Source organism: Schistocerca gregaria, chromosome X (genome assembly GCF_023897955.1).
Source record: "Schistocerca gregaria isolate iqSchGreg1 chromosome X, iqSchGreg1.2, whole genome shotgun sequence".
Taxonomy (NCBI): Eukaryota; Metazoa; Arthropoda; class Insecta; order Orthoptera; family Acrididae; genus Schistocerca; species Schistocerca gregaria.
This window is the reverse complement of record NC_064931.1, coordinates 753,274,095-753,292,430: the sequence shown is the minus strand read 5'-3', so window position 1 is coordinate 753,292,430 and position 18,336 is coordinate 753,274,095. Positions and strand designations below refer to the sequence as shown.

General features: G+C 37.8%; 1 protein-coding gene across 1 annotated transcript in view; it reads left to right on the top strand.

Annotated features, from left to right (window-relative positions):
* LOC126297680 (protein crumbs) overlaps positions 1-18,336 on the top strand; it is a 355,128-nt gene that overhangs the window by 277,469 nt on the left and 59,323 nt on the right. Inside the window, exons 23-24 of the mRNA XM_049988790.1 lie at positions 2,439-2,632; positions 9,792-10,030. Coding sequence (XP_049844747.1) covers positions 2,439-2,632; positions 9,792-10,030 — 433 coding nt within the window. The remainder of the gene's footprint in view (positions 1-2,438; positions 2,633-9,791; positions 10,031-18,336) is intronic.

The following is an 18,336-nucleotide window of genomic DNA, read 5'->3' as shown; positions in this document are numbered from 1 at the left end:
GTGTTTCTGAGTTACCGGGTGGAATCAAAACTGCTGTTATGCCCTGCAGATATGTTAGTAACCCCAACAATTTTTGTTACATATGTGGAGATGCAATTTTTGGACAAAGGAAACAAACATTGGCACAAGCAGTGAAAAAACGTTATTTCCTGTGTTTCGAGTGCTGTGTAGGGGGACCAACAAAAGCGTGGGTTTCTCCTGTTTGACGGACAACATGTTCATCAAATGTGTGGATGAAAGGAAAAGAAAGTTTCCATGTGTTTTACAGTGCAAGTCATTCTGCATTAACCTACAAACCACATAACAGATTGCTACTTCTGCTTGGCACCTCAGCTCAATAAAGTATTTGACAATAAAAAGAAGAGCATCATACAGCATTCTGTTATACCAAGTGTGATGAGATGGAGCATGTCTTCCAGTACCAGATCCTCCAGTAGCCACAACAGTAAGCTTTTTGAATGACAGTGAAGATGAAGACCTATCAGATATATTCCATCCTCTCACACCTAATGATGCCACCTCTGCACCACCATCTTCTAGTGAAATGAACAAAATCACGCAAAGTGAACTTGGTGATCTTTTTAGAGACTTGCGCATTTCAAAACAAAAGCCAAACTATTAGCTTGTCATTTCATGGAGTGGAACAAGATACAACTCGGGTATGTACTTTTTGCCAACGTCAAAAGCCACTCTAAAGGTTTTGCAGCACAACAAGTGTAATGTCATACTCTATGGATATTGAAGATTTGAAGTGAGAACTCAATATAATACACGAACAGGATGACAGGAGGTTTTTCATTGATTGTTCAAACACTAGTTTGACAGCCTTGCTATTACATAATAGCAACATGCTTCTTTCATCCTTCTGACATATGTAGCCCTAACAAAGGAAAGTTACTTCATGATGAGAGGTATTTTGCACAGCACCGACTATGATAAGCGTCAATGGCTCATAAGTGATGATATAAAAGGTGTTGGTATGCTTATGGGCATACAAGGCGGGTACACTAAGTACTGTTGCTATATTTATGGGTGGGAAAGTCGTTACTTTAGAAACAGAAGAACTGGTCATGATGAGAAGATTTATTGACTGGCAAGAAAACTGTGTCATGGGAACCACTTGTAAATCCTGGTTAAGTCTTATTAGCACTACTACATGTGAAGCTACAATTGATGAAGTCATTTGCAAAAGCAATGAATAAGAGCAATGAATGAGGATTTGAATACTTGCATGGAAAGTTCCCTGGACTGAGTACTGAGAAGTTTAGGAAGGAGGTATTCATTGGTTCACAAATATGTAAGGTCCTTGGAGACCAACAGTTTGAGCATATTCTCAGTCCCAATAAGCTAAACATGTAGCAGTGCTTTCTGAAAGTTACATCAGTGTTCTTGGGCAATAGGAGGGCTGAAAATTACATTTTACTTGAGAAACTGAAATGCAAGATATGGCTCAAAATGCATTTCATTGACTCCAGTATCGACGTTTTCCCTGAAGATAGTTGGGATTTAGTAATGCACATGTTGAGAGGTTTTACCAGCAAAACTCTGTAATGAAACATTGATACCAAGGAAGATTCAGTGCTTCAGTGTTGGCAGATTTCTGCTGGAATTTGTGTCTTCCCTGTAAGCGGCAGGCAAAGAGGAAACATGTGTTGTAAAGAAGGTACCTGTTAATAGTGTACCTTTAATTGAACTTAATTGACTGTAGCTTTTCTTATATGTAGTCTACAGCACTTTGATTTATTTTTCAACATGATTTATTATTCAACATGATTTGTAACTGGGTTAGACCTCACGATTTTGCATTGCTCCTATATTTCAGTGACATACCCTACCAAATATCTGAAAACCTAGAGCCTATATGACAAAAATGATGTGATCAGCACCCTTTAAATTGTATAAATACATTTAAATATTCTTGTCATTGCTAAAAATTTTGAATAGAATATCAAAAAAGTATTGATCAGTATTATTTGAGTAAAAATGTAAACTTCAGTGCCCAGTGTCTGAGAAATTAGAACCAGTCTGGAAAAACTGACTCCATATTTGTTATCAGTGCATTGAATTAACCCCAAAACCACTGTCAAATATTTGGTCATTATATTTGTGTTGGGAAGTGCAATGTTTGTTAGACTATGGCCCATTGTTATTTGTGAAGAACATAAAGGTTTCAGTGACTTACAAACTTGAGCTTATCTTGATTTTTAATTGTTATTTTCAACTTGAGATCTCTCAAATCCATGTAGATCAGCTATTTTGGCCTCTGTAGAAACTAAAAAGTAAAATTTGTTGTCTAGTGTATTATCATTCACAATGCTGATAAACACTGGCTAATGGCCTTCTTACAGTAATACATTGTTTTAGTGGAAGTCATTGTAATCATAGTTCAGATGTGTTGTACAAGACGTGCTTTTAACTTGTGTTTTTCTTTTCTTCAGATCAGCAATGGATCACACACAATGGTTGTAGAGTTCTTCCCTTTAGATGTGGAGGATCTTGTTATACCAAGTCCACTTGGAACTGTTAGTTTTAATAAAAGTGTAGTTTTAGAAGGATCAGTCTCAGACAACACGTGCCTTGTCAATCCGTGTGAGCATAATGGGAAATGCGTTGTTACATGGAATGATTTTCAGTAAGTTTAGATTTCTTTATTACATCTGTAGGAAAAGAAGTTAAGTAAACTAATGATGTAGTTTATTTTTTAACCCACTCCATGTTTGGATATTTAATTTTTTTTCTGGGCATATCAAACTTGTAGATATTACCATATGATAAGTATTATTTCAAAGCACTCATCTAATAAACCCTTTTCCACTCATTTCTGTCCACTCCCAAACAAACCTGTCAATATGCAACTTCCTTTCAAGTTCTTAAGGATGCACCTTTTGAAACTGATCCATCCAGGATCAAAACTAATAGCCTCCATTCTCAGTTATTTCACCATATAGAAATTTATGCAGAAGTAGAAAATTCCTAACTTTCAGTTAATAGAACAACTTACTTTCAGGAGTAAGTCCAGGTGGATTTTGGTGCTGGAATTGATATCCATAGATCAGAGAAGACAACCATTGTCTTGAAAGCAGTTACTAGCTGTGTAATGCATATACACATTCAATTTTTGATGACGAATTGCTTCATGAAGATAATACCCCATCTAATAAAAAGTACCCAGAATGTAAAATGTAATTAAACACTAGATATCTGGAAGGTGGACCTACTGGTATAAAAGGAGGTGGAGAGTATTGTGAGTAAAGAAGCAGTAACAGCAGAATTGACCACTCAGGAGAGCACAGTGACCTCGAAAATGGACTAGTCATTGGATGTCACCAGAGTAACAAAGCTATCAGGGACATTTCAGTCCTTATGAAGCCACCCAAGGCAGCTGTTGGTTATGTGACTGTGAAGTGCAAGCAACTGTACTAAAACCAGGTAGACCTCATGTACTGATTGACAGGGACCCTCAAGCATTATGAATGTGATTGTGGTAAATTGCATGAAATCAGCAGAAGGAATCACTCGGGAGTTCCAAGGTGCTACCTGCATTCCAGCTAGCACAATGACTGTGTAGTGAGTTAAAAAGAACACAGTATAATGGTGAAGCATCTCCTCACAAGCCACAAATTTGTGTAGTCAATGCTAAATGATGCTTGAGGTAGTATAAAGAGTAATGCCACTGGATACTAGATGACTGAAAAGTAGTCATTTGGAGTGATGAATCACGCTATATGCTGTGGCAATCTGATGGAAGGGTGTGGGTTTGACGAATCCCCAGAGAATGTCACACACCATCATATTAGTCTGAACAATGAAGTGCTGAGAGAAAACACTAAATGCAGAAGTGTCTGAACACATTTTACACTATTGTATATTCCATTCAGTACAGGAACAGTTTGGAGACGATGATTGTATCAAATTGATAATGCATCCTGTCATAAAGCATCATCACTGAGGCAGTAACATTCCTGAAATGTTTTCTTCAGGCAGCTGTTAGCAAGCAGCTATATGTTTCAGGAATTTCATGACACTTGTATTAGAAAAATTTATCAATTTGCTACCAGTTTTGGTCAATGACAGTCATCTGGCATGAAAAATTGGTTACTGCAAATCACATCTCAGTGTCTTTGAACCATACAGTGACATTAACTGTCAGTTTTGTGAATAATAATACAGAAGAATAATAATTTTCACACATCAGTAACCTTTCTCATGCACACACATCAGGAGTTTACTGCTGTATGTGCGTGGAGAAGGTTGCTGATGTGTGGAAATAATTGTTCTTCTGCAGTATTACTCATGAAATTGACAGTTAATGCAATTGTATGGTTCAACAGGACTGATGTGATTTGCAGTAGACAATTTTTCGTGCCAGATAATTGTCATTGACTGAAATAGGAAGCAAATTAATAAATTACTCTAAAGCAGCCAAGTTTCATGAAGTTCCTGAAACATATTCGTGAAATGGACTCGCCTTCCCAGAGTCCTGACCTGAACCCAGTGGAATACCTTTGGCATGAATTAAAATGTCAACTTTGCTCCAGACCCGAACATCCATCATCATTACCTTGTCTGGTTTTGGCTCTTAAGGAAGAATCAGCTGCCATTCCTTCACAGATATTCAGACAAGTAATTGAATGAAGAGTTAAAATTCAAGCCATTGTAAAGGTGAAGGGTGGAAACACCCAATATTAATGCTTACTAATAAGTGTCCAGATACTTTTGATCAGATAGTGTAGATGGATTCATTTGTCCAGTTCCACGGGAGTTTCAGCTCATCCCCTGTTATCATGCTCTGCTGATATTCGCAGTCAGTATTAGTATTCTCCTAAATTCTGTAAATTACTTTCGCAAAAACTTTCTACTTCTATTTCAACCTGTAGTTTGGGCACAATTTACAGTGCCAAAATTTGTTTGGGCATCTCCTCTGTAAGAGTTACATATACCGGATCTATAATAATCACAGTAAAATTAGAAACTTCTGGTTCAGGGCTATCATCTTCGACTAGTAATGAAAATGTTATGGGTACTGGGTTTAGTCCAGACACTGCTTAAATTTTGAATAAATATCATCAGCAATGATGGCTCAAGACTCACAATATAAACACTCTTTTTCTTCCAGCGGTCTTGTCCAAAAGGATTTCATGACACCCTCTTGCCCTTGGAGTAGAAAACTGCCCTTAAAAGGCAGAAGAATCAGCAGTGATCAATGGCATGAGGATTCAAAAGACAATGGAAACCACTGCATTAATAACACAATGTCTATGCACAGGACAGCTGGCCTGTAATTGAAAAAGTGGTATCATGATCTTTCCATTTTGGATTAGTTCATTTATATCTCTGGGAGGGGACTGCCAGTGGTGAAGTAACCACAAGAAAAAGAATGGATAACCCACAAAAGGGCTACATTCTGAAAGTCAGAGTGTGGAAAGCTAGAAGTTAGAAAGCAATAGGAAAACTAGAAAATCTAAGGAGGGAAACGGAGAGGCTCAGCCTAGACATAGTGGGATTCAACAAAGTAAAATTGCAACAAGATAAGATTTATGCTCACACAAATTATAAGGTAATACCAACAGAAGGAAAAAAAATTGGGCTTTGTAGACGGAATGAGAGAGGATTATGACTAATTGAGTACTGCAATAAATTTTATCAAGTATCGGCAAATACACTGTTCAAGAGGAGGAGTAATATTAGGAAAAAGACCTGAAGACATGGGAAATTTCCAGCTGGATTACATTATGGTCAGACAGAGTGTCCGAAATCAGATATTGCCCAGGAGCAGATATGGACTCAGATCCTAATTTATTAACAATAAAGAGTAGACTGAAGTTTAAGGAAGTCGTCTGGTAACTGAAGTGATGAGGAGTGACGAGATGCATTTGAAGTTTTCTGAAAATGTAGATATTGTGATAATGAACACCACAGTAGATAGTTTATTTGATAATGAGTAGCACAGTAGGTAGCTCTGTTAACAAGGAATGGACATATCTAAGAAGGGCCATCAGAGAAGTTTGACAGAAGAATGTAGAAGAAATACAAGAAGAACATACATGAAAGGTACATGTGAAGAAACCTTGGGTAACAGGACAAATACTTTAATTGATCATCGAAGGAGGACATACAAAAATGTCCATGAAAAGATGTCAATACATCAGTATAAGTTGCTTATGAATGAAATAAAAGGCACTGCAGGGAAGCCAAGATGAAATGGCTGCAGGAAAAATGTGAAGAAATCGAAAAATAAATGGTTGTCAAAAGGACTGATTCAGTATAAAGAAAAGTCAAGACACCATCAGTGTTCTTAAAACTAAGGATGTCAACATCGAAAGCACAATGGGAATACCACTGTTACATGCAGAACAGAAAGCAGGTAAGCGGAAAGAGTACATTGAAGACCTCTGTGAGAGGTTGGAACCATCTGATGACCTGGTAGAAGATGAAAGGGATGTCAAGATGGAAGACATGAAGGATCCAGTATTAGAGTCAGAGTTTAATAGAGCTCTGGAAGACCTGTGATTAAATAAGGCAAAAGGCATAAGTAGCATTGCTTCAGAATTACTAAGATCATCAAGTTGTGGTGTAGAATTTGAGACTGGAGATACACCATCAAACATCCAAAAATATGTCATTCACTAAATACTGAAGATAGCAAGGGCAGGTAAGTGTGAAAACTATAGCACAATCGGCATAAAAGCTAACAATTTTTAAAGTCACAACTGTTTCAGCAGCAAGCTTTTATCACAATTTAACTATAGCAATCAGTCTAGACAGCAAATGGTGTTTGTTTTTCTGGTAGCCAGTTTCAGTCATAAAAAGGCCATATTCAGGCCTGTATGTAACTCCATTGTTGATGCGTGTATCTGATTATCTGGTGCACGGAGCTCTTGTACGTGCCGAGAGGCACCTGTCGTCAACCCCTCTTAACAGCTCATGGATCCAATTTGCTGAAAAGAATAATATGCAGAAGAATGGAAAAGAAAATTGAGAATCTGTTAGATGTTCAATTTGGGTTTATGAAAGGTAAAGACACCAAAATGATAGTCCTGGCATTTTGATTCATAATGGAAGCTAGAATTCAGAAAAATCAAGACATCTTCATAGGATTTGTCACCCTAGAAAAAAAATGTTTGATAATATAAAATGGTGCAAGACGTTTGAAATTCTCAGAAAAGTAGGAGTAAGCTATAGGGAAAGATGGATAATATGCAGTATGTACAAGAAACAAGAGGGAGCAATAAGAATGGAAGATCAAGAATGAGGTTCCTGGAGTAAAGAGGGTGTAAGGCAGGAGTGCAGTCTTTCAGACCTACTGCTCAGTCTATACTTCAAAGAAGAAATGATGGAACTAAAAGAAGGGTTCAAGAGTTGCATTAACATTTGAGGTGAAAGGATATCAGTGACAACATTTACTGATGACATTGCTATCTAAAGTGAAAGTAAAGAAAAATTGCATGACCTGTTCAAAGGAATGAACAGGCTAATAAGCACACCCTGTGGGTTGAAAGCAAACTGAAGAAATACAACAGTAATGAGGAGTAGTAGAAATGAGAATAGCAAAAAATTTAACATCGAGGTTGGTGACCATGAAGTAGATGAAGTAAAACAATCCTGTTATCTAGGGAGCAAAATAACATATGATGGATAAAGCAGGGAGTACTCCAAAAACAGACAAGCACAGGCACACTGGACATTCCTGGCGAAAATAAGTGTGTTAGTACCAAACATAGGCCTTAATTTCAGGAAAAAATCCTAAGAATGTTCATTGGGAGTGCAGCTGTGTATTTTAGTGAGTCATGGACTATGAGAAACTAGAAAATAAGAGAATTGAAACATTTGTGATGTGGTGCTACAGAAGGATGTTGAAAATTTGAATGGTAGGATAAAGAATGAGGAGGTTCTCTTTATAATCGGTAAACAAGGGAACATCCTGACAAGAAGAAGAGACAGAATGATAGAATATGTATTAAGACATCATGGAGTAACTTCCATGATGCTAGAGGGAGCTGTAGAGGGTGAAAACTGTAATGGAAGACAGAGATTGAAATACATTCAACAAATAATTCAGGAAGTCGGGTGCAAGTACTACTCTGAGATGATAAGGTTAAGACGAGAGGCAGGCTGTATCAAATCAGTCAAAAGATTAATGACTCGAAACAATAGCAAATTCATAAAGTCCTTGAATATTGAATGACTACTCTGATTTATTTGTGTTGGCACTTTTGTTTTATCAATTTAATACAACAATTTATTGATGGCAACCAGAACCAGTTTCTCTCATGAAGCCCCTTCGAGTCATTGCTGTCAACATTTTACACTTTGGTTGTGTTCTCACTACATGCATGGTGATGCATTATAAATCTTGGAAAATTTTTCAGTGGTTGTCCCCATTTGCTAAAATGTCACTGAAAATTGCTACTGTTATCCACTAAAGTGGTCAGCAGGTTGTCTTTGGATCTTGTAAGTTACAGTTAGGTTATCTTTTTCTTCATTTATTTAGCACATTTGCATTCCTCATCTGCTTCTTTGTTACTAAGGAAACTAAAGTTTATTGGAAATTTTTAAGACTTCACTGAATTACAAAATTGGTTGGAAATTGTGAAATTGGTTGGAAATTGTGAAATGAAATAAAATTTATAACTGCACTGCTCCACTCCTGCATTGATTATTCCCCAGAAATGACCTTTCTCACCTTAAGAATGTGGTTATTAACATAATACAGTTTTTACCCTTTTGAATTATTTCTCTTTTTTATGTCATGTGAGAGTTTCTTTTTGGAAATTGTGTGCCTACTGTGAGAGATTCTTATATTCCCTAGTATAGTACGATGATAAACTTTTTTAGTATCATAATGTACCTACAACAAGAAGTAATGTAAGGAGCCATATTTGAGTCACCTGTATGCATACCATAAACAAAATGTTTGATTACTGCTATATCCTTCCACCACTGCTAGACTTTATTAAGAATGTTTCAGTACATAATTAAGTGCTTTATTTTTCCGGTGTTTTTTGTTCCCAGGACATCTGCTCCTCTTTTTGTATTTTTCATATACATAATTCATTACTTATTTGTTGTATTATGCATCTGTTGTTATTGTTATCCATATTACTGTTTTATATTATTGTTTTTGTATATCCTTCTTGAATTGGCCACTGAGCAAATAAGTTATATGCTTTGAAAGGAGGGCATAACAAGTGAACTGAAAGACAATGTAAGCTAAAATGGACCAAAGTACATGATAAGTCAATACATCTGCATGTAACAGTATTAGCACAGTGGTAAAACTGTAGAATCAGTAGTTGCTGTCGGATAAAAAAGATACCACAGATCAATGAGACAGCTGACTTCTGTTAAACGAAAAAAAGAGTATCGCAGAAATAAGTGCAAACTCCCTTGAGAAGAAGGCACTGAGGTTGCAGCATCCAGTCTGAGAATGCACAAGGACAGTATTGTATAATGTACAACAGCCAATAAGTTATATGTTATTATACCTTTCAGAGGAATTGTCTATCATATCAAAACACAATTATCTACAACCTCTTTGTTTACAGTAATTCATACTCAAGCTATTTTATGCTTGAAATGGATTATGCTCTCTACAATAAACTGACACAGTTTTGTACCTGTGTCCAAATAATGTTCATATTTCTGACCTTCTTAATTGATGTTTCCTGAACTTCACTTTGAATGTTGTTTGAATTAATTACTATGGTTGGGTATATCCTTTGCTCTGCACCTCTCAGTCATTTAGTCATCCTTAAACTTTAAAAACTTAAATGAAATATCAATTTTTTCAGGTGTGAATGTATGCGTGGCTATAAAGGTAAAACTTGCCAGGAAATGGAATTCTGTCAGTTGCAAGACTGCCCTCCAGGCAGCACATGTCGCAATTTGGATGATGGATTTGAATGTATTGCAAATACTACATTCAATGGTCTCAATGCTTCCTTTGTTTATGCCTTAAATATAACAACGGATGAAGAGAGAATTATGCAGCAAATGACTAGCTTGAAGATTAACTATCGAAGCCGAACTGGTAATAAAATTTCTTGGAATATGGTATATTTGCTTTACAGAAACGTGTAATTTTGTAGGTTTTTTAACAATACCTCAGTTGGTGTTCCAAGATTTGTTGTATACCTCAGTTGGTGTTTCAAGTATTGTTGTAGTTATTTGAAAACACAGCCTTATGGTGATATTTATCGTGCATTGTATCCATTTGATGAGAATATTGACACTGTGGCAGATAGCTGCATTGTGGATATCACTGCAAAATGTAACATCAGTGAAAAACCAGGTTACGCATTGTATTATTTGTCTCTGATTCATAACTCAATGTATTATTTGTCTCTGATAACCACAATATTGTCTATGTTGTTTTTTTTTCAGTTTTCAATGTTTGTTAACTGCTACCAGTTGTGGTGATGGTAAAGATGAAATTTGAGGCTGAGAGGCCTTGATTGATGCATCAAACTATTCGGTATCATTACGTCCCCATCTGCGGGGGTTACCTTGAGAGATAAAACAGTGGCAACTGAGTAGAAAGTTCTAGGGCCCTGAATTTATACAGGCATTTCGAGCTGCATAGAGGACACCACAATATGCTGTGTGATGCCAAATGCATATGGTAGCATCAGATAGGTGGTGCCATTCTTGACTATGAGTAATTACTTGTTATAATACCACTGTTTGTGCAATGTCAGGCTCCATATTTTATCTTGTTTAACTCTTCATTTCGTTAAAATTGTTGTGGCCTTTATAAATTTCTGTTGCACTTTCATACAGATGTACATGATAATGCATTATCTCCACCAAAACACTAGTCTCAGGAACTTCTATTTCAGAGTCTACGGACTGTAATGCATGGTTCACTACAGCTCACATAAAGATGTACAGTTTAGCAACACGGACAGATTGATACCTCCTTACGAACTCAGGCCATTATCCAAAGCAGAAGAGACATATTAAAGGCTGGGTGGAGAAGGCAAATACAGTATGCAAACCAGATTAATTACAAGAACAAATCAAATGCTTGCAGTCTGATTTTATAAAAGTGGTCACTGATGAGTGGCTGGAAAGATTACTTTGATCAAAAAGAAAGATTTCCAGGAATAATTAAGAATAACAGTCATCAAAAGGGAAAGAAGATTCCTGCTCACACTGCAAAAGATAAGGCAATGCATGGCATCCATTGAAAAAGATATGACAATGCATAAAGTTAATAGGTTTTTGTAAGCCCACTAGAAAAATTGATGAATTCCTTACATCTATAAAATAAATACATCATTCGTTGGTTACAGTTGGTATATATAGAATTCACTTCAGTTGTTGCCAAATACACTGATTGAAAAGAAATCCCGTCACCAAGAAGAATCTGCATAAAATAGATGAAAGTCGGTAGGCATGCTTCTACATCTGAAATACGTCATCTATTCAGATTTTGTGCCAGTTATACAAGAGTGGTGCTAATAGTGCCAATATGAGGATGCAAATCAGGTTTTCTTTAAATATATGCTGTAACGGTCATGAGCATTAGTTACCTTTGAGATTGAATGTAGTGAGTTGATGATAGTGAAGAATGCATTTAAGATGATGATGATGCTTACTGAGTTTGAACAAGGTAATGTAATAGATTTACGAAAAGCTGCATGTTCCTTCTGTGATATTGCAGAAAGACTCAACAGAAATGTAACCACTTAACATGATTTCTGGCAGCAGTGGTCACAGAAAAGTACAGTTTTAAGAAGTCGAGCCTCTGCTCGGCCAGGTATTCCACTGACCCCAAACCACTTTCACCTGCAACTTCAGGGCGTCAAGTGAGAGGTCATTGGAGGACGGAGTGTAAATCGGTTGTGTTTTTAGATGAAAGCTTATTCTGCTTCGGTGCCAGTGATGACCATGTGTTGGTTAGGAGGAGGGCAGGTGAGCACCTGCAATCAAGCTGTCTGTGGCCTAGGCACATTGGACATGCACCTGGAGTTGTGGTCGGGGGTGCAATTTTGAATTTAGTATGGAGCACTTTCATGGTTATCCCTCATGCCCTGACTGCAAATTTGTACATCAGTCTGGCGATTTGACCCATTGTGCAGCCATTGATGAACAGCATTCCAGGGGATGTTTTCCAACAGAGTGACGCTCACCAACATACCATTGTTCAAACTCAACATGCTCTGCAGTGTGTTGACATGTTGCTTGGCCTTCTTGATCACCACATCTGTCTCCAGTTGAGCCGTTAGGGACGTCATTGGATGACAACTCCAACATCATCCATCGACAGCATTAACCGTCCCTGTATTGACTAACCAAGTGCAGCAGGCATGGGACTTCATCCCACAAACTGACATCCGGCACTTGTATGACACAATGCAAGCTCATTTGCATGCGTGTATTTGAGGTTCTGACTGTTAATCATTTGTTTAACTATTGGCATTTCAAATTTGCAATGGCTTTTCTTCCACTTATGTTAACCTGTGATCTTGCAATTGTTATCAGTTAATACCTGGACAAATGTATTTCCGAAATTACATCATTTCACATTAATTATTTCTTGGCGTTGGGATTTTTTCCAATCAATGTATTTATATAGAAAAGATGAAAAATAATAGCAACAATGATTTAGCCGAACACGAGAAAAACTGTTGCCTTGAACAAACTAATAAGTTGGCTGTATTGAAATTTCTTTACACTGTGGAGACCACATAGTAAAATTTCATGAAAATAACATTTTAACCAACACAACATGTTATCACTGCAGGCTTATAAGGAGAGAGAATAGAAATTTATAAACACAATACTAAGTTACAGAGAAAGGAAGAGGGTGGTGTCTGACAGACTCCAGAAGTTTACTGTTCAGTTATACAATACTGTCGTAACTTTTTAGTTGATTATTGGACTCAGCTATATACAACATGTATTTTCAAACATACAACACTGAAATATCTCAGCAAAATATTAATAATCAAGAAGAAAATGCATAAAATATGAAAAAGATGTTCCGAAAAAGTGGACTTTCTTACATCTCTTAAGAACATTGAAAAAAACATATAACTCCAATCCTGTGCTATGCCACCCTTTTATAAACAATCAAGAATGAGAAACAGAAACTAAATTGCTAGAAAGGATGAATTCATATTTTGATGTTGACTTCCAAATTTGTTAGAGTCCACAATGTAGGCATTATGTAAAGTGCCCCCATTTTAGGCATTACAGAAGTACTGGGTCTTAGTCTCTGCCATACATACCATTTTTAAGCCATACTGTGCTGGTTTTCTTACAAGGTACATTTAATATCTACATTTGTCAAGGAAAGGCACAAGCATTTCATCAATATACATAATACAGCCTGGAGAATAACACTGCTCTCATCATCATCAAATATCTGTAGCTCATCCTCCCATCGCTTTCTGGGTCTTCCGATTGGACGGGTACTGTCAGGTCATGGCTTTTGCCTCAGAGGTGTCTGGTCTCCTAGCAGTGTGGCCTGCCAAGCTTATTCTCCATGCTTTCAGATTTTGAACAATGTTCGGTTGCCTCATCAGCTCACACACTTCTTGGTTTTTTTCTATGTTTCTACGAGCTCCCTTTCTGGACAGGCCCAAAGATGCTTCTCATAATTTTTCTTTCAAAGACCAATAAATTTTCTTCATCTTTTCTTGTTGTGCTTAGGGTTTCTGTCTCATACAACAATACTGACACTATCATGGCATTGTATGCTTTAAGTTTGGTCTTAATTGACAGATTCTTGGATGAAATTATCTGCCTTAGACTGAAATAGCTTTTAGACCCATTCACAATATGTTGGTTTATTTTCTGTTTTAATTTATTTTGCCTGTTGAACCATGTACCAAGTATTTAAAATTTACCACGTTAGCAGATGTCCTTATCCCTACCTGTAATGGGATTTCATTAGGGCCTTCTCTTGATACCTCCATTTCCTCAGTCTTTTCCACATTAATCCATAACCTGATCGTACTTGCATTTTGCACTAGGTCCTCTACAGTTTCTGCCATCTCTTCCTTCGATCCTGCTAGAACTTCAATATCATCTGCATGTTGTTGTTGTTGTCTCCAGTCCTGAGACTGGTTTGATGCAGCTCTCCATGCTACTCTATCCTGTGCAAGCTTCTTCATCTCCCAGTACCTACTGCAACCTACATCCTTCTGAATCTGCTTAGTGTATTCATCTCTTGTTCTCCCTCTACGATTGTTACCCTCCACACTGCCCTCCACTACTAAATTGGTAATCCCTTGATGCCTCAGAACATGTCCTACCAGCCGATCCCTTCTTCTAGTCAAGTTGTGCCACAAACTTCTCTTCTCCCCAATTCTGTTCAATACCTCCTCATTAGTTATGTGATCTACCCATCTAATGTTCAGCATTATTCTGTAGCACCACATTTTGAAAGCTTCTATTCTCTTCTTGTTCAAACTATTTATCTCCCATGTTTCACTTCCATACATGGCTACACTCCATACAAATATTTTCAGAAACGACTTCCTGACACTTAAATCTATACTCGATGTTAACAAATTTCTCTTCTTCAGAAACACTTTCCTTGCCATTGCCAGTCTACATTTTATATCCTCTCTACTTCGACCATCATAAGTTATTTTGCTCCCCAAATAGCAAAACTCCTTTACTGCTTTAAGTGTCTCATTTCCTAATCTAATTCCCTCAGCATCACCTGACTCAATTTGACTACATTCCATTATCATCGTTTTCCATCCTTATCATTAATAACTAAAGCTTTGTTACTGTAACCATTCCTCACATGTTTCAACATCTGAATCATTTTCCTACTGTGTGATGTTTTATTTGCCTTTTTGATTTCATCAATCATATTGTTCATGAACTTTCTTTTTTCTGTTTTCATAATCCTCTTTGTTTCTCTTCTTACAGTCTTGAGTGCTTCCTGTTTTTCCGCACATTATCTGTCCAGCTTGTGCCCTCTTCCTGGCTTTCACAGAGCTTGTTCACATCTCATTGAACCATTTCTTCTTAGTTGTTAGATTTTTCTCCCGTAAAATTTCTTCAGCTGCTTCAGTTGCAGAGGTCCTTATTTCTTCCCATCACTTGTTAACAGCATGGTTTGATGCCAATACATCAGACTTGTTACGCACTTTAATTTTATACTACTGGCATATCTCTGCATCCTTAAGCTTCTCAATATCAAACTGTCTCTTGGTCATTCTTTTCCATTTTGTAGCACAGCTGTAACCATAATTTGGCTATGACTAGGAAGTGGCATCTGCTCCTTTGTACGATCTCACATCCATCAATCACTTTTTGTATCTCTCATCTATCAGCAGATGATCTATCTGATTGATGCTTCTACCTTTTGGGGAAATCCAGGTGCTTTTGTGGATCTCTTTGGGGGGAAAGATGTTGAGCTCACCACGAGATTCTGACTTAACGCAAAACTGATTAACAGCAGGCCATTTTCATTTGTTTTTGCATGTAAATACTCTTTCCCTATTGTAGGTCCATACATCTCTTCTTGTCCCACTTTGGCATTGAAGTCTCCCAGAATAATCTTAAGATTTCTGTTGCTCTCCACTACTCCCAGTAAATCTGCAAAAAATGTTTGACATTGCAACAGTCATACTTTCTTTTTCCATTATTCGCTGTCACCTGGGTTCTTAAATAAGAGAGGTGTCACTATAAATAAGAACCTTTTTGTATAATATTGCAAAAAAATGTTACACCAGCTTTCACCTACTGAGAAAACATTACCTATGGACTCATTGTCTGGTTTGGAGGTGACTGTGAATACAAGTAAGCCTGTAAAGTCTTTCAGGCCAAGAACATCATCATCATGTGCAAAAGATAGGTTCTTTTGAGAGCACTTTTATTTTACCAGTTTTATTGTTTGGCCACTGTAGACTGTCATCTAAAATGTAAAAAGTAGACCCTCATACTTGTCCAGTACCTGGATTCCTACCCAATGCGTTCATCCTAAGTCACAGACCAGGGATCTACAACACAATGTTATGTAGTCGTGTTTTGAGAGTAGATGGTAGTTGCCGTTTTCTCTATCTGGAGCAGGTTCCTCTGCCATAAAAAAAAGAAATTGTGGTGATAATATTGTTTTATACTTAGGTCATCTTCATATTTCCTTCGTTCCATTATCATGCACTTCATGTTTTGAATCTGAATTGTCATCACTTTCTGTCTTGTACACTACTGGCCATTAAAATTGCTACACCATGAAGATGACGTGCTAAAGACGCAAAATTTAACCGACAGGAAGAAGCTGCTGTGATATGCAAATGATTAGCTTTCCAGAGCATTCACACAAGGTTGGTGCCAGTAGCGACATCTACAAAGTGCCATGAGGAAAGTTTCCAACCGATTTCTCATACACAAACAGCAGTTGACCGGCGTTGCCTGGTGAAACGTTGTTGTGATGTTTTGTGTAATGAGGAGAATGTGTACCATCACGTTTCCGACTTAGATAAAGGTCAGATTGTAGCCTACCGCGATTGCGGTGTATCATATCACGACATTGCTGCTCGCGTTGGTCGAGATCCAATGACTGTTAGCAGAATATGGAATCGGTGGATTCAGGAGGGTAATATGGAACACTGTGCTGGTTCCCAACGGCCTCGTATCACAAGCAGTCTAGATGACAGGCATCTTATCTCCATGGCTGGTAACGTATCGTGCAGCCACGCCTCGATCCCGAAGTCAACAGAGGGGGACGTTTGCAAGACAACAATCATCTGCACAAACAGTTTGACAACGTTTGTAGCAGCATGGACTATCAGCTTGGAGACCATGGCTGCAATTACCCTTGAGACTGCATCACAGACAGGAGCACATGCGATGGTGCACTCAACGACGAACCTGGGTGCACGAATGGCAAAACGTCATTTTTTCGGATTAATCCAGGTTATGTTTACAGTATCATGATAATCGCATCCGTTTTTGGCGACATTGTGATGAACGCACATTGGAAGCATGCATTCGCCATCGCCATACTGGCGTATCACCCGGCGTGATGGTATGGAGGGCCATTGGTTACACGTCTCGGTCACCTCTTGTTCGCATTGACGGCACTTAGAACATTGGACGTTACGTTTCAGATGTGTGACGACCCATGGCTCTACCCTTCATTCGATCCCTGCGAAACCCTACATTTCAGCAGCATAATCCACAACCGCATGTTGCAGGTCCTGTACGGGCCTTTCTGGATACAGAAAATGTTGGACTGCTGCCCTGGCCAGCACATTCTCCAGCTCTCTCACCAACTGAAAACGTCTGGCCAATGGTGGCAGAGCAACTGGCTCGTCACAATACGCCAGTCACTACTCTTGATGAACTGTGATATCGTGTTGAAGCTGCATGGGCAGCTGTACCTGTACATGCCACCCAAGCTCTGCTTGATTCAATGCCCAGGCGTATCGAGGGCGTTATTACGGCCAGAGGTGGTTGTTCTGGGTGCTGATTTCTCAGGATCTATGCACTCAAATTGCGTGAAAATGTAATCGCAACCTAGTTCTAGTATAATACATTTGTCCCATGAATACCCGTTTATCATCTGCATTTCTTCTTGGTGTAGCAATTTTAATGGCCAGTAGTGTAATATGAATCAATGTCACTGTCACCAAAACCTTCATTCCTCATTTATTCCAACCACATTTTGAAGTCTGTTCAAGCCATATGGTACCAATTAAAGATTAAATGAAATAATATATGGATAGCTTATAGAGAAGAGTTCTGATGACCTATTACTTATAATTGAGACTGACATTATCTGTAGGAGGCAGTCGTATGAATTGTTCATCGTGTAACAAATTATGGTACCCTCTGTACAGCTCATAACGCCCCTATAACTTTAGGAAGCCGTGAGCTTCTCTTCAGTTGTCAGTGTATAATTACAGTAAATGTGGCTCACAGATGGAGGCAAAACATTAGTGAATAGTTTTGTGTGTTGACTGTGGCTCCAGCTGTGAAGTTTTAGTGGAAATTAGTTGGACCTTATTGGGTGGCATGATTGTTACTGCCATCACAGTTATGTCCTAGGAAATCAATCGTTTGATAACAGATTTTTATTCTAATATGAAAAACAACTTTGTTCAGGACTAGGTAAAAAAAAACAAAAAAAAACCAGAATGCCACATAAAATAAATAAGATGCACTGCTAGTACAACAGCATCCTCCAAACATTAAGCCTGTTTAGTAGTGTAATTGAGGAAGAACATATTTGACTAATTAAAGCTTTACTGTATAAACAGGGATTCTGGTGCAAATGAAGTGAGCATGTATATATTGCCTTAGAGTAGATGGCCCATTGATACTTTACCAAAGAGAGAAGTTCCATTGTGAAATATTGTTTTTTAA